At 47.5% G+C, this 21,086-nt stretch overlaps 1 protein-coding gene across 4 annotated transcripts in view; it reads right to left on the bottom strand.

Moving 5' to 3' along the window:
• Nucleotides 1-880: 880 nt before the first annotated feature.
• Nucleotides 881-21,086, bottom strand: part of COG2 (component of oligomeric golgi complex 2) — a 43,326-nt gene continuing 23,120 nt past the window's right edge. Inside the window, exons 9-19 of one of the 4 annotated variants that reach the window (XR_009005640.1) lie at nucleotides 20,429-20,555; nucleotides 16,974-17,113; nucleotides 12,311-12,372; nucleotides 11,119-11,270; nucleotides 9,303-9,500; nucleotides 8,335-8,407; nucleotides 7,893-8,035; nucleotides 6,224-6,363; nucleotides 4,824-5,007; nucleotides 2,253-3,263; nucleotides 887-1,226 (exon numbers count right to left, since the gene is read on the bottom strand). Coding sequence is in view for 3 of the 4 variants with exons in the window: in XM_007173787.2 (XP_007173849.2) it covers nucleotides 3,162-3,263; nucleotides 4,824-5,007; nucleotides 6,224-6,363; nucleotides 7,893-8,035; nucleotides 8,335-8,407; nucleotides 9,303-9,500; nucleotides 11,119-11,270; nucleotides 12,311-12,372; nucleotides 16,974-17,113; nucleotides 20,429-20,555 (1,321 nt within the window). In the remaining variant the exon portion in view is untranslated. Of the gene's footprint in view, nucleotides 3,264-4,823; nucleotides 5,008-6,223; nucleotides 6,364-7,892; nucleotides 8,036-8,334; nucleotides 8,408-9,302; nucleotides 9,501-11,118; nucleotides 11,271-12,310; nucleotides 12,373-16,973; nucleotides 17,114-20,428; nucleotides 20,556-21,086 lie in introns of all 4 variants that reach the window. The other 3 variants (XM_007173787.2, XM_057530785.1, XM_057530786.1) reach the window with 3 other exon arrangements.

Below are 21,086 nucleotides of genomic sequence, written 5' to 3'. Positions count from 1 at the left end.
CAGCTGTCTAGTCTGCTGCGCCGGGCACATGAGAGGCGTTCCAGAGATGGGCGGCTGGCAGGAAGCCCAGTTCCAACACTTACGAACTGCTGTGTGCCCCAGATCCAGTTACTTTGCCTCTCTGGGCTTCCCTGCCTTTATTTGTAAAATGGGAAACACTTGAATGAATAGCTGAATAACAACCACCAATACGTCAATGGCCCTCAGTCCACACAAAGGTCACGACCTCCCTGTCTGGAAGTCCTGCTCCACAAAAGTACGGCAGGAAGCGGGGTGCCTATCTGTGGGCAGCTGTGGCAGGCTAATGGCACCCAAAGACACCCAGGTCCCAATCCCTAGAACCTCTGGATGTGACCTTAGATGGCAAAGGGGGCTTTGCTGATGTGATTAAAGGTCTTTAGGCAAGAAGGTGATCCTGGATTATCTGGGTGGGCCCTGGGTGCAGTCACAGGCCTCCTTGTAAGAGGGAGGCACAGAGAGACTGGAGGAGGAGAAAGGAGATGTGACACGGGGCCGCAGGGCAAGGAGTGAGGACAGCCCCGAGAAGCTGCACAGGAAGGGCAGGGTCCTCCGCTAGCGTGCGGGGGAGCACTGCCCTGGGAGCCTAGGAGAAAGGCAGGCCCGCAGGCCCCGCCCAGACCTCCTGAGTCGGAATCTGCATCTTTGCAGGAGGCCCGGGGATCACCTAGAATTTAGGAAGCACTGCTTTAAGCGATGCTCAAAACCTCCCCTCCAAGCACACGCTTCTAGACGGGAACGTGGCCACCACCAGTCAGGACCCACCACTTGGAGTTAGGGTCTCGAGGGGACAGACGCATCTGCAAATCAGAACCACAAATCATCTGCAAATCAGACGCATCTGCAAATCAGAACCACAACCATCACGTTTTTCAGGCGAAAAACGGTTTTTATTTTCAAAATAGGTGCTGACTACTGGATTCAGAGCTGCCTTTCAAAACAATCCCCCCAGCACATGCCTTCCTGCATCTGACAAATATCTGTGAGGGCGCTGGGTGCCCAGCTTTGGGCTGAAGTCGCCTGGATAGACCTGGGGCAGCGCCACCACGGCAGCCAGAGGAAGGGGATGTCTGTGCCCCGGCCTTATCTCCAAAAGCAACTGGCAGCGCACGAACGGACCTGCTGCTCTCTGCTCCGGAGCTCTTTTACAAATGCGAAGCCGGCTCAGGATGCTACAAGGATACTCAGTACCGACGTCCTGTGGATCACTTAACACAAAAATATTAACGGATTAACGGTAGGGGTTTGTTTCTCTTACACATTTCTGCAGCCAACCGTGCGTCTTCCTGGGGTTGCGAGTGCTTATCCAGTGACAAGGTCATCATCCGACAACTACAGGTCCCTTCAATCTGACATTCCAGCTGGGCACGAGTCCCGGCCCAAGGACGGCCAGGGGACGCGCCTCATGGCCCCCGAGGGGTGTCATCAGATCCCAAACCCGTTACCAACTCAACTTCTTAATTTCTGTTTCCTCATCTGCACACTGGGAACAACAGTGCTGGAGTTGGAGGGGCTAATAAACCGTATCCCTGTCCACCACGTTCTGAAACAACCGATAAAGGCAAAGCAGCCGGGGAGATGGGGACAGCGCCGGAGTCCATCGCTGAGACGCGGCCGAGGCAGGCCGCGTCAGGCGTGCACGAGGCTGCCGAGGCCCCGAGGGAGCCCGCGGGATGCGGAAGAGGCGTTGATGCAGCGCGTGCAGTGCACCCCGTCGCCTCGAGCTGCAGGCTCGCCTCCTGGCACGAGGCCCTTCCTCAGCTCCCAGGTGCGCGTGCAGCTCCGAGGCGGCACAGCGGGGCCGGCTCTCCCCACTCCGCACCCACCTCTCCTCCCCGTCCCGGCCCCTGCCGCCCACGGGCCCGGCCTCGCACAAGGGAGCACCAGCCTAGGTGGGTGAGCCGGCGCCCCCGGCCGAGTGGGCTCAGCCCCTCGCCTCAGTCCCTCCCTTGGTGTCACTCGCCGTTCTGTCCCTCTGACCAGCTTCCTAATGTCACGCAGAGCTAGGACGCCCATCCGTCCAAGGGCAGGGCCTTCCCTGCCAGGGCCGGGGCACCTGCTCTCCCGGGGGCTCCCCTCCCCTCACCCCCCACTTCCCCGGCTCCGCCGCCTCGTTCCTGCCGAGGCCTCCCGGGTCTGCTCCCCTAACTCCCGGTCACCCTGCTCTCCCCCTAGAGCTAACCTTGGACCGGACTGAGACACGAGGAAACACCAAGGCAGAGCAGGAGGCGTACCTGCTCTCGATCGTCGTCAGGCTGAAGGGGCACACGCCACGGCCCAGCACAAGCGCTTGCACGCGCGTGAACCCATGAGCCGACAAACCAGCCGCGTGCTGTCAGTACCTCCTTCCAGCACTCCCCACTCTTCTCCCTCCCCGACGCGCAGGAGGCGGTGGCCGGGCGGGTGCGCTGGGTCACGCTCCCGCGGCCCGGGACCACCGCGCGCCTGAAGGGAGGCTCTGGGCGGACGGGACCCCGCAGGTGCCAGAAGAGGGGGCGCGTCGTCACAGGCATGACTGAGGAGCACTGGACTTGTGCGCAATTCACACATCAGAGGCACACAGGCTTTGGCAGACTCTTCTTTTACTTAGGAGACCAACCCCCCCCCGCTGGTTCGCGCTCCCGACAGAGGCCTGGGTGACGTGCACTGTTCCTGAACGCCTAACGGGGGAACGGGAGCCACCAGGGCCGCGCCTTCTAGAAAGTCAGGAAGTAGGCAGTTACTTTCATCGTGGAGAAGGGCGTTTGCACACAGTATGGTCACCCCTCTGCAGCCGGCCACTTCTAACTGCAGGATCAGGGAGACGACTTTTTATATTCATATATATATTTCCTTCAATCATATCTTAGAAATCAGCTCTGCCACGCTAAGATTTACGATAAAAATAAAATAATTTGCTCTGTAAACTATAGTAGAAAGTTTCAAATGTCTTAGTTAAAAACTATCTTCCATACAACGGAAAAAGGCTTTTGTATTCTTTTTGGGTGAAAGGAAACCCAAACAGGCTGCGGGGGAGGCTGCCCTAGCGCGTTGCTGGGACCCGTGCGAGCGCTTCTTGGCTGCAGGCCGTGAGAGAACAGAGCCGCTTTCTTCCCTGCAGGCGCGAGGCCCAACTTCTTCTCCCCTGGGCTCTTCCAAGATGCTTAAGGCTGCTCCGCCGTTGCCTGGTCCGTAGCAGCAGCAACAAGCTCTGTAAGAGCTGGAAAGCTTCTTATGTCCTTTGTCCGCAGGCCTATCTTTTCGATCTGCAAAGGCCACGGGGATGAATCAAGTTACTGCGAGGTGAGCTGAACGTGGAGAGACCCTTACAAAGAAGAAGACAAAACATCCACCCTCACCTCACCCTCTGCGGAACCAGAAAAAGGCAGTTCCCTAATGACCGGTAGGGTATTCCTTCTTTTCAAATAAATGAAGTAAAAAAAAATTTCCTTATCGTAGAATTTATTTCTGGGGGTCCTTCTAAGAAGCCAGTGTTAAGTTATGTCAGTTCATTGAATCAGACTCTCACCAGGACAAGAGCCTCTTCTGTGGGCTGGAAGAGGAAACTCACACTAAGAGAAACAATAAAGTAATTTTTTAACTGAAGCGTTTTCAGAAAACAACCGGCCTGAGACCTTCACTTCTTAGTGTGTCATCCACAACCTTTTCTCAGAAGCTGATGAAGTCAAACAGCTTTGCACAGCAGCTGCTGTGGATTATTTCAGTGACAGAGACGCAGCACGCAGCATCCTTCCCACCTTAACCCAACAGCCGTCAGGAACTACACGCACGCGTGTGCACAAGCGGACCTGGAAAAACCCAGACCGAGTGTTGAGTCTCTGCTGGCGTGCTGTGGCTCGTCTCGGGACTGGGGTCGAGGACTGCCTTTCCCTTCCCTCCCCGGCCCACAACTCTTTTGCTTGTTTGCTCTTCATGTGTCTATAACCAACTTTCCTGCCTGTCAAAGGACTTCTAAGTTTCTCTTGAGAAATAAAGAAACAACGCAATGGACTTCTGCCAGAATGCATCTCTAAATTCACCCGAAAGGGGAAAAATTTAGATTTTCAGTGATGACCCTGAACTGTATGAAAGAGTGACTAGAAAACAAAGCATCTTCTGATGGGAATGTTATGATCTCACTTCTTTTTCTCTCGCAAAAAGGTCTTCCTTGAGGATCTACTGCTACAGACAACCTAAGCAGTTGACAAAGCCAGTTTCTGAACACCCCAAAGCTCTGACAGTCTGTGAGGACAGAAGGCCCTGCGCGGAATCCACACCTGCCCCTACGTGATGGTACCTACGTGAATGTCCACCCACACGCCGTGACTCCAAAATCTGTGTTTTATAGAAAACCTACAAAACGCAGGCAGGGAAGCAAAGAAGCTGTGCTGAGATATTTCTCAAGCACCGCACTGAGAAATCAACGGCCTAATGCTTCTCTAGTTATTCTGAAGCCAAACTAACAAATATCTCAAAAGACCCTCATCCAGCACCCATGACATATCAGGCACGTTCCACGCAGTGGACCAAAAGGACACCATCTCTGCCCATGGGCTCACCCCCAGCGGCTTCGGGAACATGAATGCCAGCGAGCCAAGAGGATGTCAATTCCCTGGACCTCAAAAAGTCTGTCTTTTCTTTCTCATATTCCCTAGGGGCACGTCCTCTTCCTTCAAGTGTCTGGGGCCCTGGCCCTCTTTTCTAGCACCGGGAATGGAGTCCCGGTCCCTCCCAGCATCTCTGGGCTCAGGCGCACCACCAGCTGGCTGCCGGGCCCTCGGAATGTGGAGTCAGGCCCCCTGGAAGGACGGCGGCGCTCGGGTCACCTGCTCTCCTAAATATGCGACGTCCAAGGCCAACTGCAGCCTGATCTTGTCATCGTCACTCATGCCGCCGCCACTGGGCCCGGCGGGGGTGGCGGGAGTGGTCCTCCTGGCTTGTTTCAGCCTCTTCAGGCTCTCCTCCATCTTCCTCACGGAGTTCAGGACGTCCGACACGGTCTCATAGTACCTTGGGCATGAGACACACAGACTGGTGAAAGAGACACAACGCCAAACACGCCCAAGAGCTTTGTGGACCCAAACAGGGATTTTTAAGATGAATATTCAATTCCAGTAAAAAAAAAAACCAGCCACGGTAACTACTGTTTCTCAAGACTGAAAGAAAAACGGGTCTTGAGTGTCTAGCACTGCATCCTCTCGGAACATGAGAACTACGTACGTGAATTGTGTCTAAAATTTCAGCCCTGAACACTAAGCGAGAATCACAGGCCAAGCTGTCCTTCCTGTGTCAGGGGTGAGCAGCTGCGGCTCGCTCCCCAAATGCAAGGGACAAACCCATTTGCCGTCAGTTCTAGGAAAAGCTCGTCTTTTAAAACGTATTTCAGAGCCCTTAAATAAAACTAATTGCCTTTAACTAGTTTCAATATAATTTCCAAATTATAAATGAGTTATATTTCAAAATTTTGTTTACAAGCTGGTTACTTGGCATTTGGAATACATTTCCCCACAGAAACAGTATGATAACTCATTGTTATGTTCTAAGTTAACTCACAAATGCTGCTTAACTCGTAAGTAGTCAAAATACTACTGCAAAATTAATAATTAAACAAAATCCAACAATAAAATCAAATAATATACTTTCTGACATAACTCAGTGCTGGATTTGGGGAAAAGTAGGGGGAATCGGAAATGAAGAGACGTTCGGCCACAGTGATACTGAAGACCTCCCCTATTCTCGTTAGTGTTAGGATTTTGACACCCATCCTTCAACGGCTGTCATTACACTGCACAGTGAGCGTTTCCGCTTCCTTGATTACACTGGTCTCCCCAGCGCAAGTCTGCTGATTATGTGGCATGACTGGAGCCATCATGGACTGACAGAGCTGAAGAGAAAGGACCTGAAAGGAGAAAGCGCGCCTGGACTCGCAGAACATTCCTGCACGAAGCGACGTTAAGGACAGTCCGAGGCAGTGTGCCGGGGGGACTGTGGAATGTGCCCGGGCCCCGAAAGGTGTGTGAGCTGGGCGAGGCCAGGCAGAGCCTTGGGTGGGGTGGAGCGAGCACAGCCGGGACGGGACTGAGTGCCTGCTCCCTGCCTTGTTCAGCGATGAGGCCACTGGATGTTCTTACTGCCTTACCTACAAGCAGCCTGTGATGGTCCCGGTGATCTCCGGCTTAGGGCTTTTCTAAGAAAGTGCAGAATAGCCCGCTTTTAAGCTACTTACTTATGCGTGCTCTCGGAGAGAGCGCCTGCCAGCCACCGCTGAATCACGGCTCGCTTGAGCTTATCCTCGTGCCCGCTCTGCAGCTGGTACAGCGGCTTCAGAGCACCGTCCACGTACGAGGAGGCGGTCGTCGGCACCTCCTGGGATCATGTCGGTAGGGGTTAGAGATGAACAGAAAAACAAAAAGAAGGAAGAGAGCAAGTTACCCAAACCTCACGTTCAAAAGGGCATTGCGCAGGTCCCGGTCTGGAGACACACACAAGCGCTGTCCACAGAAAGAGCCCCGGAGACCGAGAGGGAGCAGGGGAGGACGCCGCCCGGAGCCGACTGGACTCGGGCGCCCTAGCCTGGTGCCCACGCGCATCACCCACCACCTCGGTAATCCCGGGTCTGATTCCGTGTGTGTGCTGCAGGGAGGGGTCCCACCAGTGACCAGCCACTGCTGGTCAACAGACCACCATTTGAGAGGTCAGGATCTAGGGTGTCTGACTTTCCTTAGTTTTGGTTTCTTCATCCGTGAATAAGGACACGGGCGCTCACTCTGTAGGACTAATGAGGGTATAAGGTCTTTAGCACAGTGTCTGACCCACGATGCAAGCGCTCGGTAAATGTAACACCCCATTGAAGAGAAAGGGAAAAGTTGCTAGATTCCTAAAGGAAAAGTAATGAATTTGGCAAAATAAAATAGGTCTCTCCCACTGCAGACCAGAAAATCGGGAGATAAGGTACTCTCACTAGAAATGGGAATTCTGCTGCGTGTCCCAGATTTTAAAAGGAAAAGGAGAACAGCCCCAGCGGAGGTGAGCTGGGTCTCAGCTCAGCACTCAGCCCAGCCGCTCGCTGCACCCAGAACACGGGCCGGGCGGGAAGAGTAACCCCGACAGCAGACCAGGCTGCAGGCTCAGGGCACAACAAAGAGGCGGCCCCACCCGCCCAGGCATGTCTGTAGGAACTCCGGGATATTCCAAAGGAGCACAATGCTGCAGGGGATTCTCACAGCTCCTGAGAATAATTTCAGTTGTAAATGGCCTAAAACCCAACTATCCAACTGGGAGAAAAGAAAATCTAGAGGGAAAATAAGTGAGAACTAGCAAGAATGAAATGAGCATAAATAAATGCATGAAAATGAGAGTTCAAGAGGGAAAACTAAAACGCTGGTAAAAACAAATCCCCCAATCCCCATTCTACAAAGTGAGGACACAGAACTCGGCTTTGAACACCAGTGTGAGCTTAATTTTTCACCTTATAAATGCCTTTAATATTTTTTAATGCAGCTTTTTTTTTTATACCTTATCCAGTAAAAGACAGGAGAAAGCAGGTACTTCCAATGACAATATAAAAGAAATAAGGTAAATTCAGATCTTTTCAAATATAAGATATGGAGACCAAAAGAAGGGTAGGACTTAAAAATATTTTATTAAAATGCTTTCTTTGAAAATACGACTTTTCCTTAAGGCCAGAAGTCCATGCTGTGCAAGTCCAACTACCTAAGTTGTGTCTGTGCCACGTCTCCTGAGGAGCCCCCTTCTCACAAATAGGGTTTCTCTCCATGAGACGGATTCTCCCCCCGAGAACCTATTTCTGTCCCTCGCTTAACCACTTCCTCCCTCTCTGGCCTTCCTGATACATATTTCCCCACCTCGAAATCCTTTCCAGTGAGGGCACTGACCTTATTGGTTCTTCGGTACAGCCTGGGAACCTCCAGGGCACTTTTCAGGTGACTGAAGCAAGACTCACTCAAGTCCTGGGTGATTCTGTCGCTCAAGGCAGGCCCACAGGCAGACAGGGACAGCCGGGAGTCCTCCAGGGCCGCTGCAGAGACAGAAGCCTGTGTTTAGTCACGCTACCCAGGCCCGGGGTGAATTCTGTTTTAAACACCGTCAACGTATTTAGAGAGCGTACTACAACAAACCAAATCAAATCAAATTATTATAATTAAACAAAATACCTCATTCAAGGAAGTTATAAACACAGAACAGAATACAGAAACAACCAAGGACTTACAACTAGAGAAGAAAATGGTTAGTTAAAATTTATCCTACAGTCTCTAAAATTCTATTGTAAATTATTTCTTATTCAAAGATTTGCTGAATCTAAAGATTCATTTTTACCTGAGATAGAAGAAAAATTCTTAAAGCCAATCACTTCAAGTTTTGGCCTGATTGTTTCCAAGAGTTCTGGAAGCTGAAATAAATATGCACTTTATATAGTCAGTTACTTTTTATAAATCAAAGGAAGAGTCAATTCTTTATGCATCTACAAACTCTAGAATATTAATGAACGATAAAACTAAACTCAGAACTTCCAGCGGTTTTCATCAGAAGAAAACAAAATTCCTAATTAATGCTTTCACTATGAAAGAATCCACAACATGGAAAACAGCATTTTCATGGCTATTAACAGACCCAGAAAATACGCAAAATCATTTTCTATTCTGTAGCTCTCCCCAGTACCAAAAAAACTCATGGTAAACACCACGTTTTTGCTCCAAACATACAATATTTGTCCAAGCATCACAAAATATTTAAACTTGAGAAAAGCAGAATTACATATCACAGCACTTAAATACATGCATCCCACAGAGTTCTGTCAATGGTAAAAGCAAGAACATGGAATCTACTTGGAGAAAACAGGAAGGAGTGTTAATAGGTCAGCACTTTCAAAGTATAGCTGAAGATTACATATTACCCTGAAATACTGGGTAAGTGAATTAGAAATAATTAAAATCCAACCCACTAAAGGTCATGCCTGCACAGAGTAAGCTGAGCTAATGCAAACAACAGTGGTGCCTGGCGTGCTGCAAGCCCGTGGCGTCGCTGCTGGAAGGGAAGCCGAGGCTCCGGGCCAGCACGTCCTAGGCGGGACCGGTGAGCAAGGAGGAGCGAGCACGCCGGGTAGGGGAGCGGGAATATCCGCTCTGGATCCGATCTGGAGCATCCTATCTGGAACATCGCCTCCAGAAGGGAGGCGAACGGATGTCCTCTCAGGGTGCCCTGGGCCCACAGTTCTACGCCCCATGAGGCCAGACGCTGCACACACTGAAGCCGGTACTTAGAATACCCCTGGGACACAGGCTCACCTGATCCTGAAGCCTGTCCAGGTCTGCGACCACGTAAACAAGCTGAGTGCTGGAAACGGGGACGACGGGCTTCGTTTCGGAAGGGCCGCTTCCTTGGTCTTCGCAATTTCCTTGGGTGACGGAAGGATCTTTGCTGCCAGTTACCAAAGGCTTTTTAATATCCTTGGCACTTTCATTAGAGATGGGCCTGAGTAAAAGCTGAAAAAAAGGATTTCAACGATTAAATGTGTTTCCACCAGCAAGATACATGAGCATTTATACAGGTCAATGACTCACCATAAAATGCCAGCTGTCCACAAAGGATTCAGTGAAAGTTTACTCATGAAAAAACACCACAACCCTCTCTCCAGGCAGGTGTGGAAAATAAAGAAACAGGACAGACTGCAACCCCATGTGCATTTCCCCTCCTTGACTTAAGTAACAGGCAGAAATAAAACAATAGGCCCCTAAACTAAAGGAAAATTAAGATCTGGAACATCATAGGTTTTAAAAAATTAATTAACTGCTTAAGGTAAATAATCTACTGTATTTACTTAATAAATTTATTATCATCTTAAGGGTAAAAAAATCAAAATCTAAACCTCAATTATGCTTCAAATAACACACACGACAGAAGTGTTCTTTGCATGATGGATTGCTACAAGGGGAAGAAACCTACAAGACATGCACTGGGATCAAGAAAAGAATGGAATATTCTGGATGTGAGAAGAATTACTGGCTAGCATCGTGCTTGGGCGTGACGTAGCAGGCCCAGGCCTAACAGAACTGTACCAGCCCGACCGTGTCCCGGGAACTGCACGGTCTTCGTGAACAGTTTCACGGAGCAGGGTGGTCTCCTGAGACCCCTCTGAGCAGAGAGAGGCAAAGGCGGAGGAGGAAAGGAACTTCCGTGGAGTGCCGCTGTCTGCCAGGCCCCTTGGTTATCAGCTGGCTGGTCAAATCTCTCTCTACTCCTCACGACAAGCACAGACAGAAGCTGTTTTCCTACTTTACAGATGAAGAATCTGAGACTCAATTTCCCTAAGACCACGAAATGAGATAAAGAGTGGCAGAGCCAAGGTCTGACGCTGTCTTGAAAGCCTGCACTCCTTCCACTGAGACACACTGCTCCAGCTGGCAGAGTGCTTTCCTTTCCATGGATGAGGCCTTCCTCATGTCGCCTTCCCTGAGCTTCCGCTCACATCTCTTTTATACTCATCACCTTGCCGTGGCGGGGGTACGTCTGTCACTGAGCTGTCTGTGCAGCAGGCCTCTCTGAGACGCGGGCGCAGGGCCTGGCGGGGCCGGGGGCTCAGCAGCGGACCACACGAGTACTCCCATGGCTTTACACACAATGTCTAATAAGCCATCAGAGGAGTGCAGACACTTAATGCAGCCAACTACTACTTCTGAAATGGAGGGAAGGTTAATTAATTTTACTACTTTTAATCTCAACCACTTGGAGTTTTTACACTTCCAAAGACTAAATACTAAAATACGCATTTTTTAAATCATTTTCATTAAAATGGGCATTTCTGTTTTAGTCTGGAGGCAAAGATTCTGGTTTTCAGAAGGGAAAAATGAGGTGGTCGGTGTGGCAGTTTTCAAAAAGACAAAGCACTGACCACGTTGACAGCAGACACCCCTGAAGGCCACACGTGCAAGAGCGAAAAGGAGACCCAGAAGCGGAATTGGATAGAAACTGCGAAGCTGGCCTGTAGTCCCCATGTCAACCTCTCATGACAACACGGCCCCTAAAACTCTCAGCACGTTTAGCCTCACCCATCTTGAATTCGTTTCAGCCTGGATTAGGGATGAGCCACCCGCCAGCCCTCACCTCCTTGACAAACACGGAGTACCGCGCCAGAATCTGCAGAGTGAGTCTCCACAGACGATGCACCAGCGACGGCAAGAACATCTGGTCAGACCAACACCTCTGCAGGCTGCTCCACGTCCTGTGAGAAGCCAAGAGGCAATACGAACTTCCAGCTAGACAAAAAACATACAGTTAAGGAATCTCAGCTGAAGGGCTAACGGCTAAAATCCTAAACGTACAACCCAAGAGTGAAGCCAGTGGCCTTCTCAAGAACCTATGTGGTCAGCGAAGCTTTCGGGAGGTGTTTCTAATTTTACATGAGTCCCCCTCCCAGGCATTTGATAAACATTAAACATAAACGGCATTCAGAAATCATCAGTTAGCAGGCACTTTATACCAACTCAACAAACACGAGCTGGAGTGGCAGTCACTGGCAAGGGTTTCATCTTTGGTTCTGAATTTGTCCTGTCTTCTCCTCCCCTCCTGAATATGCTATTTCAATACAGGATGTCGATTACATATGGCCATTTTTGGCAAAAACAGCTGGAAACCAACTTTGAGGCTAAAAGAGTGCAGCTTAGATGGAACTTGGCTGCACGAAAGGGAGCAGAAAGTGGAGTGGAGCTGCCCAAAGACCTTTGTGGCTATAGGAACAGCCACCTACTAGGTGAGTGGCCACCGGGGACGGCTACAACATGACACAGACGAACGAGGCTGTAGGGGTGCAAATGATGCAAATGTGTCTGGAAAGCGTATCCTAACCCCAGCCACCTGCGCACGGTCCCAGGACTGGCCCAAGGGCTCTGGAGGCCTGGGGCCAGGAGCCCCAGCTGTGAGCCGTCCCCCAGAGGGAAGGCCGTCCTGGTCCTTCACCTCAGCTCGGGAGAGAAGCGGAGCGTGGCCACTGGGCTACAAAAAGGGCTGCTCCCTTAAGCACAGCAGCGGTTATATCCCCTTGACACGTTACACTGAGGAATGAAAATGAGGTCTCCTTCCTGTGTTCTTAAAGCAGCCTTTTTATCATCTCTGTACAGCAAGAAGCTCTATAAACTTTTTTTTAAAAAAGAAGTTAAAGTACGTCTTTGGGTCTAACTTAGTGGAAGATAGGAAAAGGTGAAAGTGCCCCCAGGGTACTGAGGTCCCCAAGATGACTTGGTGAGCCTACTTAACTCACTTAGTGACAGCCTGTCATTTGTCACTTTGAGGAAGTTACCTGGTGCGTCTTCCAGGACATCTGTAAGTGCTGCTTCTAAGGATCCCGCTATTTCTCTAAATCTGAGAGAAAAACAAGAGCGTAAACTGTTGTTTTCTCTGCTGCAGGCGGCTGTCCCACCCATCCTCCCCTCTCCCCACGAAACAGGACCTTCCTCCACTGGCTTGCTGGTGAGGCCAGCGCTGTCAGAGATGCCGCACCAGCCCTGATGCCTGTTCCCCAGACTTTTTTTTTTTTTTTTTACTGAGCAGGAAATAAACGTGTCTCAATTAATCCACCAGGAAGCCATTTCCGGCAAGTCCCACCGGCTATAATCAGGTAATCACTTCAAGGCCGTAAGACTGGTTTTTCCAATCCTCTTACAACAGCCCTATCAGAAGAAAGTGAATGTCCCCCAAACTAAGAAACGGGAAAGCTATATTGTGTGTCTTTGTTTGCAGCTTGAGAAAGTCACTGAAGGTAGGCAGCTCCACCAGAACAACTCTCTGCCTGGTGCTCTTCGCGTGTCTGCTGCCGGGCTCTCGCGCTGCCATGGTAACTGGCCCCGCTGGCCCCGAGGTTCAAGACCTGCTTCCTGGATGGGTTTTCTTTTTTTTTTTTTTTTTTTTTTTTTTTTTTAAGAAATTCACGTTATTTATTTATTTATTTATGACTGTGTTGAGTCTTCGTTTCTGTGCGAGGGCTTTCTCTAGTTGCGGCAAGTGGGGACCACTCTTCATCGCGGTGCGCGGGCCTCTCACCATCGCGGCCTCTCTTGTTGCGGAGCACAGGCTCCAGACGCGCAGGCTCAGTAATTGTGGCTCACGGGCTTAGTTGCTCCGTGGCATGTGGGATCTTCCCAGACCAGGGCTCGAACCCGTGTCCCCTGCATTGGCAGGCAGATTCTCAACCACTGCGCCACCAGGGAAGCCCCTGGATGGGTTTTCTTTTTCCTCTGCTGGCGCACTTGTCCCCTCATACCATCCTGTCACAGACTTCTATTTTAATGACTAGTGTGGACACATTGTTATGACTCTGAAATGAAAACTTTGTCTGTGTGTGTGTGTATTTCCTTAACTAGCTGCTTACATAGCATCTTTCTTCCCAACTATATAACTCTTCCATCTTCATACTTTCTTCACCATACACTCTTCTGTCACCTGCTAGTTCCTTTGCTAGCAATAAGTTCTGACACATGCTGCACATCAGTTTACTGAAGTCGTAATTCTGGTGTTTGGACAGCACTCACGTGCTCTTTAAAAGCAGTTCAGAGGCTGGTTTTCAGGAGCAAAAGCACTGCACACGAGGAGCAGCCGCCCTGCCCGCCACAAGGTGCGAGTGGCTGACAGCGGGGGACTCTGCACCGCCCTGGGCACTGGAGCTGGCCGGTGCCCGCAGCGTCCCTACACCACAGGGAGGGAAGGGACTCGCCCTCTGCCCCGTGAAGCCTGCGAAAGGCTAGTCTCTCCGAGCAGCAGGGAGAGGCACAGAGGGAGCAAGTGACAGAAGGCAAGCGGGGAACAGAAGAGAGCACCGGGGCCCAGCGAAGGAGGCGGTGGCCCCGAGCACAGTGAGGAGGGGAGGGCCTGCCCCGCAGTGGAGAGAGCAAACCAGCACCTGCATCAGCCTCAGACCCTCGGCCCACCTTTCCTCCAAATCCACACAAAACACGGAAAAGGCCTGACAGCTAACACAGCACCGTTTACAACAGGGAACACCGGGCCTCAAGGAAGGGAAGGGCCTGTAACGCACGGCACACCCATGCTGACAGCAGCACGGAGAGAGGTCAGCTCGAAGCTCTGCAGCCACGAGAAGAGCAGGTATAATTCAGTGCAAGTAAAGACACGGGATAAAATTATATGGACGCCTATGACAATTCTGATAAACACACAAACGAGAAAGTGCAAGAAAAATGCAGCAGACCCGACACCAGTGCTTTTCACACAGACGTGCTGACTGCGTGGGACCAGCTGTTGGACCCTTGAAAGGAAAGCTGTTTATGTCACGTGACCCAGCTGTCCCCTCGGCCCCCAAGAGCCAGGAGCCCAGCACCAGCCCCTGGCACAGCCTTGCTGGGCAGTAACTTCCAGGACTGAAGTGATACGTTATACTTCTCAGAAAAGAAACAAAGTGAGATGTTACTTTGGTGGAATTTGAAAAGTTGTGCTGTAGTCTTCACGTGTATATGGGATGCTATTCTACTCTTGATAGGAGATTTGTAAGAAAGGCAACCCCAAATACAAACACTCCCAAATTCTTACATTTGGGTTTGGGGAGGGTCTGGAGACGCACTTCCCAACGCACGTCTCTACTTCGCGTGTGCACACACTTGCGGAGGGTGGAGGGAAAGGAAGGTACGTTATGCCACACGGACTCCAGGTCACAAAGGAGTTACACCACGCTCAGCATGTGCTGAATGTAACAGACACAGAGCACACATGTGACCGTCCTGGGATTATATCACATTCTAGCGAGATTTCAATTAAAAAAGACCTAACGCTTTGCCTGTGGCATTTAAGGGGCGACCAGCCCAGTTGCCAGGTAGCCACTGATTCGCTACCATTTGAGACTGTTCTGCGCACACGTGCATTTATTCTCTTCCTATGAGAAACGGAGTCCTAACCCTACTTTCCGATACTCCTGTAAGAACAAATGAAGCGCAGACACAGCAGGGTACCAGGGGCAGGAGGGGCGCACGAGTGCTCAGAGCGGTGCGTGTGGGCAGGGCTGCCTTCTTCCTGAAGGTGACGGGGGTGCAGGCACAGAGTCAGACCCCAGAGCATCCACCTGCTACTGAGGGTGCAATGTTAATACTTCTTCCTAGAAACACGTCAACACATCACCACCCCACTGGCTTTAGGCTTACTTTAAATGACCCTGAAGTGAATCAGGTAACACTACAACTCTGACCCCAGCGGTGTCTGCAGAACATTCTGTCATCCCTCAGAATAAACAATCTAATGCCTGATAAAAATCAACAGAACGGTGTCCTATAAAGTATTACTTGAATTTATTTCTTAAACGGAAAAACAAAGGTATTGAAAGTTATGAAGTTCCACACTTCATAACTCAAGCATAATTTTTTTAAAAAATTTTATACATTTTAAATAAAACTGCTTACAAAGAAAAGTTAACCACTCCCTTTGAATGCTATGGCTAAAATCTGCTGAAGGTGAAAACGTCTTTCAGGGAACCGGCTGAGTTCCGACAGAGTTTAAGGCTCAATCACCAGCTTTGAGAGAACGTATAATGAAAGGAGAACCTGCCGAGGCCGGGCTGTGCTGTCCCTGCGGGGCCCAGAGCTCCAGGAAGCAAGGTGACAGTGCAAGATTACCGAACACGGGGCCATGGGGTCTGGGGAAAATGACTAGAAAAGAGGGGTTCAGAGGCAGTAGACGGGAGTATGGGCTGTGACGGCATTGGATATCTAAAGCAATCTAATTTTGAACCTGGACTACAAACGACATGGGACATCTGAAACATTATTTCTCTACTGCAGTCTTATGCTATAAAATGATGCTTCACCATTTTAAATTCTTCTCACAAACCAAAAGGGCTTCTTGCCCTGGCTTGGTCTTGATCATCACGTAACGATTACTTCCCATGCAGTCCATGAGTATCTTAGACAAAAAAAATCCTTAATTTCCTACCTACAGGATAATGTAACCTTGAAAAATTAAGCATAAAACCCAGTATTGCATGTAAAAGGGCATCTTACTAACAGTCTGACAGCTATGATTTCACTATCAAAAGATGATTACATACATTCTCCATCATGGCGAGTAATGACAAATCAAGGTATCTAATTCTTAGTGTATTTCCCTCTGTAATTATTCCTTAGAGCTCTGGGGAAGGACTGCATCATAATTAATGAAAACACCCAACAATTTAAACAGAAAGCCTATGCGTCTTTAAAGAGTGTGCTAACTGAAATGCTCTGGTTCACACCATTCTGTGGAGGAGCTTGCTGTGATCTCATTCAGGAGAATCTGCAAACATGGCTATTATCATCTATTTTTCTAAGGGAACACATACTGTTAAGAATTTATCCTAAATTTCCCCAAATAGTCTACAGAACCACTTACTGACATAGGTGATATCATTATGACATATGGAAGAAAAGGGTCACCCTTTTCCAGAATAGAGAGAAAAAACATCACCAAGTATTATAAAGGAATCCAAAACAATAAATAGAATTCTTATCAACTGATAAGATGGAATCAGCTACAAAGACTACTTTAAGAAAGAATACTTCTCCTGACTCCCTCTGAGGATAGAAAATGTTCCAGATGAGCAAAACAACAAATGCAGGGTAGGTCTGCTATCTGAAGCAGGAGATGAGAGAGGAAAATGTAGAGAAAGAGCTGCTAGGTGACCCGCTCTTTCTGTCTCTTCACGACGAACGAGGACGTAGCACGTGGGAACGAAGCCGGGCCTGGTATAGCTCACTCTGAGTCTTGTGTTCTCAGCTCTCTAATGACCAAAGAGTAAAACTTATCTTTTTGTCATACAAGCTGGAACTTTGGCAATCATGGTACTTCCTGTGCATTTCCACTCTAAATTCTGTTTCCCAAAGAACAGTATGATGATCATCAAGAAGGGGCTGTTAGCTGGAGCCAACATCCTTAACTGGTGTTCAAATCCTATTTTAGAAGGGTGGAGGTGGGGGGGATAAATTACTGACCTTATTTGAAAATACACAGGCAAGTTCCACTTATTATTGAAGCTGTGATAGGCGGGATGGGCTCTTAATCTTTTTACACTGGCCTGTGATCCACATTGCCGTTCAAATGTTCTTACAAAATCCATACTTATGGTATATTTCTAAAATAAGAACAAACAAGTGGCATTTTCATTTTAAGTGAACTAACCAGAACTGAGATCATATAGTGAAAACTGTAATCAAGATAAAGATCAACACACAGAATCATAGTTTCTAGATCTGATAAGGACCTTATGGGATCTTCCTTCCAAGGTCCCCGCTTAAAGATCAAGTAATGCCCAAAGAGGTTCTGTGACGTGCTCAAGGTCTTAGGTGGCAAGCCCATCAGGAGACCCAGGCATCCGAAGTCCAGTGGTCTTTAAGCGACAGCTCTCCCCCATCTTCTAGGGCACCCCTAACCCAGTCCAGTGGAATCCCAAGAGATTGCAGATTAAGTGGTATAATTTTCATTGCCTCTCCAGAAGAGGAAGAAGTAGAAAATTTTAAAAAGGAAAGAAAGACTCAAACCATGTGAGTAATTACATCCTTTTTATAGATGCTACAGCATGAAGACTGACAGGAGGAATCGAACAGCAGCGTTAAGAGCAGAAGCTAACACTTACTTAATATCTATCACCCTCACACAGTGCTTAAAACTGTATTACTTACTTTAACCCAGGAAACTGCCCTACCCGGTAACTACTTTTATATCATCCCCCATTTTATAAATGACGCTTCCGCTTCTGCTTAGGCTCAAAGAGAATTTACCCAGAAACAAAGCAAGGAAATAGGGGAAAGAGAACCCTCGCCAGTCAGCAGTGCAAAACTGCAGCTGCACATTCCTTTGGCGAGGGCTCTATTCCCCAGTCCCCAGGCTCCGGGGAGGACGCTGCAGGGCTTCCCACGTACTTCTCATTAAGAGGGACTCTGTTCTGGGTCACCAAACCAATCACCTGAATATGACGATGCCTGTGCTTCCGTGGGAATTTTAGTGCAGTAACACGACCACAGGTGTTCCATTTCTTTCAACTGGTTTTGAGCTACGCTTACTGAATCCCCTGAGTGTGGTCTACACGTGTGGAGTTGAGACAAAGAAAGGTATTACTCATCCCTTTTGGGATAAAACTATACCCCTGCACATAATGGGTGTTAAAAAAATACAAAAATATTTTTCTCTTCACCAAAGCGTGTCCCATTAAAACTGAAAGCTGAAAGCATTTCTTGCAAGAAATGTTTGTACCCACAAACATTAAGTATTGGTTTAGAATTCTAAAGTTGACATTCTATCAGAAAGCTTCATCTCTGAGCCGAAAAATCTCCTGAGCCTAACACAATCAATATGATTCTCTAAAGAGGAATGTAAAGGGTCTTAAACTGCTAATGCTTAAGACCTCATATTGTTCAACATACTGCAACATGGCCCAAGAGAACAGATCAGTGGTATTTCTGGGATAATAAAGCTCCCAATTTGTTGTCTTACCTGTTTTGAAGTCTACCAGGCCCCAGGCTCACCACACTCACCTTGTGCCTCTCTACACTTTAAAAATAAGCAATTTGACCAAGCAGAATTAGAAAAAGAAGCAAATAGAACTTCTAGAAACGAAAATAAGGGTAAATTGGAAACAGGTGAAAAGGAGTTTAGACACATCTAAAGAAGGAATCAGTGAACTAGAAGAAAAGTCCCAAGAAATTCTCCAGAATGAGCACAAAGAGACAAAAAATTAAAAAGTGAATTCAGGAAACACAAAGGATAAAGTGAGGAAGTCTAATCAAAAGTTCTAGAAGAAAGTAATAGAGGAATGAGAGAGAAGCACAACTGAAGAGTTAATGAATAAAAATGATACAGAGCTGATTAAAAAAACACCAATCCTCAGATTCAGGAAGCCCAACAAATCCTAAATACAATAAATAAAAAGAAGCCCACACTAGATTATCATAATGAAACAGCATACTAAAGTCACAGAGAAGATTTGGGAAAGAAGGCATAATTATAACTACAAAGAAACAACAATAACTATTTTGATAACGGAAGTCAAGAGACAATGTTCAAAGTGCAGAGAATTCTACTTCCATCAAATCTACCTTTCAAACACAAAAGGTATAAAGTTATTGTCAGACATACAACCTGAGGGTTTATCATAAAAAAGTGAAATTTATTATCAACAGGCCCTGCTAAAAGATGAATTTCAGGAGGAAGGAAAATGATCCAAGAAAAAAGGTCTAACATCCAAGAAGGAACAGTAAGCAAAGGAAATGATAAACATGTGGAATAATTCTGAGAGGAGAATGATGACCATGTAAAACAATAAAAATAACGCCCAATTTGGGGGATAAAAAAAATTAAAATAGAAATAAGACCCTGGAAACACTAACAGATACTATGGAATGGGGTGACTGGCATCAAAGTACTCTAAGATCCCTGTGCTGTTTGGGAGGCTGAAGAACACCAGTGAGCTTTAGATTCTGTTAAGTAACCACTAAGGTTACTTAATACATAAAGAAATAAAGGGTAGAACTGCCAAATTAGTAGAGGGGAAAAACAGAATAAATGAGGAAAACAAATCCCCAAAAGTCCAAAATACAGAGAAGGTGGAAAAGGAAAGAAAAAAGGAAGGGAGAAAGGAAAAGCAGGAAGAAAAATGGGACAAATAGGAAGAACCAAAGAAACTCCAAATATATCAGTCACTATGATCATTGTAAATTTAACAAATTACCTAATTCAAAGATAAAGATTGTCATGTTGAATAAAACAATGGAAAAACCAAAAATCAAAATCCAGAGCAGGAAGAAGAGGAGAGGCACCGAGGGGCTAAGCAACATGGGCACTGAACAGGAGAGCTGGGCACGGACTCAGGCCACCTGGCTGAGAGCCTTTATTCTTCTCCAGGACACTACGTACTATCTTTAGAAATGGTACAACGGAAAATTAACATACGAGTCTACTCCTGAAATATCAACCATGAAGTCTTTTAAATGATAACATGATTTTTTTTAAAAAAATGAAAATATCGAGGCCTCCTAATCTTTCAAATTATAGAGGACACTTACATATTGCATGTTAAAATCCAATCCAATACTACGTTTTCCTTCAAAACGATACAGTAGAGATCTACAAACTTAATTTTTCATGGAAAACAACTGCAAACAGCCTTGTTTTTAACGGTCCTTAGGATCTTTTTTAAAATCAGAATATTCAGATCTAGTCATAACTGCATCTAGATTGAATTTTACTTTACATTCTAAAAAATATTCTTAGTCCTCGAACAGAGACTATGACTTGAATAAAACAGTGCGTGTTTTAAGGTAAATGCTTGCTACATAACTCAGACTGTGATTTTTCCTAAAACCACAGAACCAAGACTGTGCAGAAAAGATATGATTATCCTAAAGTCTCAGGTTAACATCTTCAAGAATCAAGACGATGGAGGAAAAGGTACCTGGTGAAAGGCATCGGGATTCCCAGGATTAAAAAGTGAGGGCAATTTTTCTTCTAATCCTCGTACTATTTCTGGCCAGACAGAATTCACCAAAAAATCATATCCGGGAACAGTATTGCCTTTTTCACTGTAAGATAAGAGGAAAATTTCAGTCAAATACACCAGAATCTTCTACTTCCAAAAAGCAAAATTCCACTGTGGTGCTTTTATTAAAATAAAAGTTCCTCAGCCTAAAATTTATTTCAACCTTTTTAAAAAAACGATATTTGTCAATTAGTTTGTTCTTAGACCCAAACTTCTATTTCACTCCTTGACCTCATTCTCACCTTGAACCTGACACATCCTCTGTGTCCTGACTCCTACATCTATCTATCAAGTAGTAAGCAAGCTGGGGTCAAGGATAATGGAAAACTACACCGACTTAACTTCGCACAGTTTTCTCCCCTAAAATGGGCTACCATGTTTATACTCTGTCTTGAAAAGGAAACAGTTTAATACCACAGGAAAAGCAGTCTTTGCGGGACTTCCCTGGCGGCGCAGTGGTTAAGAATCTGCCTGCCAATGCAGGGGACATGGGTTTGAGCCCTGGTCCAGGAAGATCCCACATGCCGTGGAGCAACTAAGCCCATGCACCACAACTACTGAGCCTGCACGCTGC

Source organism: Balaenoptera acutorostrata, chromosome 16 (genome assembly GCF_949987535.1).
Source record: "Balaenoptera acutorostrata chromosome 16, mBalAcu1.1, whole genome shotgun sequence".
In the NCBI taxonomy this organism is placed as follows: domain Eukaryota; kingdom Metazoa; phylum Chordata; class Mammalia; order Artiodactyla; family Balaenopteridae; genus Balaenoptera; species Balaenoptera acutorostrata.
The sequence above is the reverse complement of the archived record's forward strand: the minus strand, read 5'-3'. Positions and strand labels throughout refer to the sequence as shown.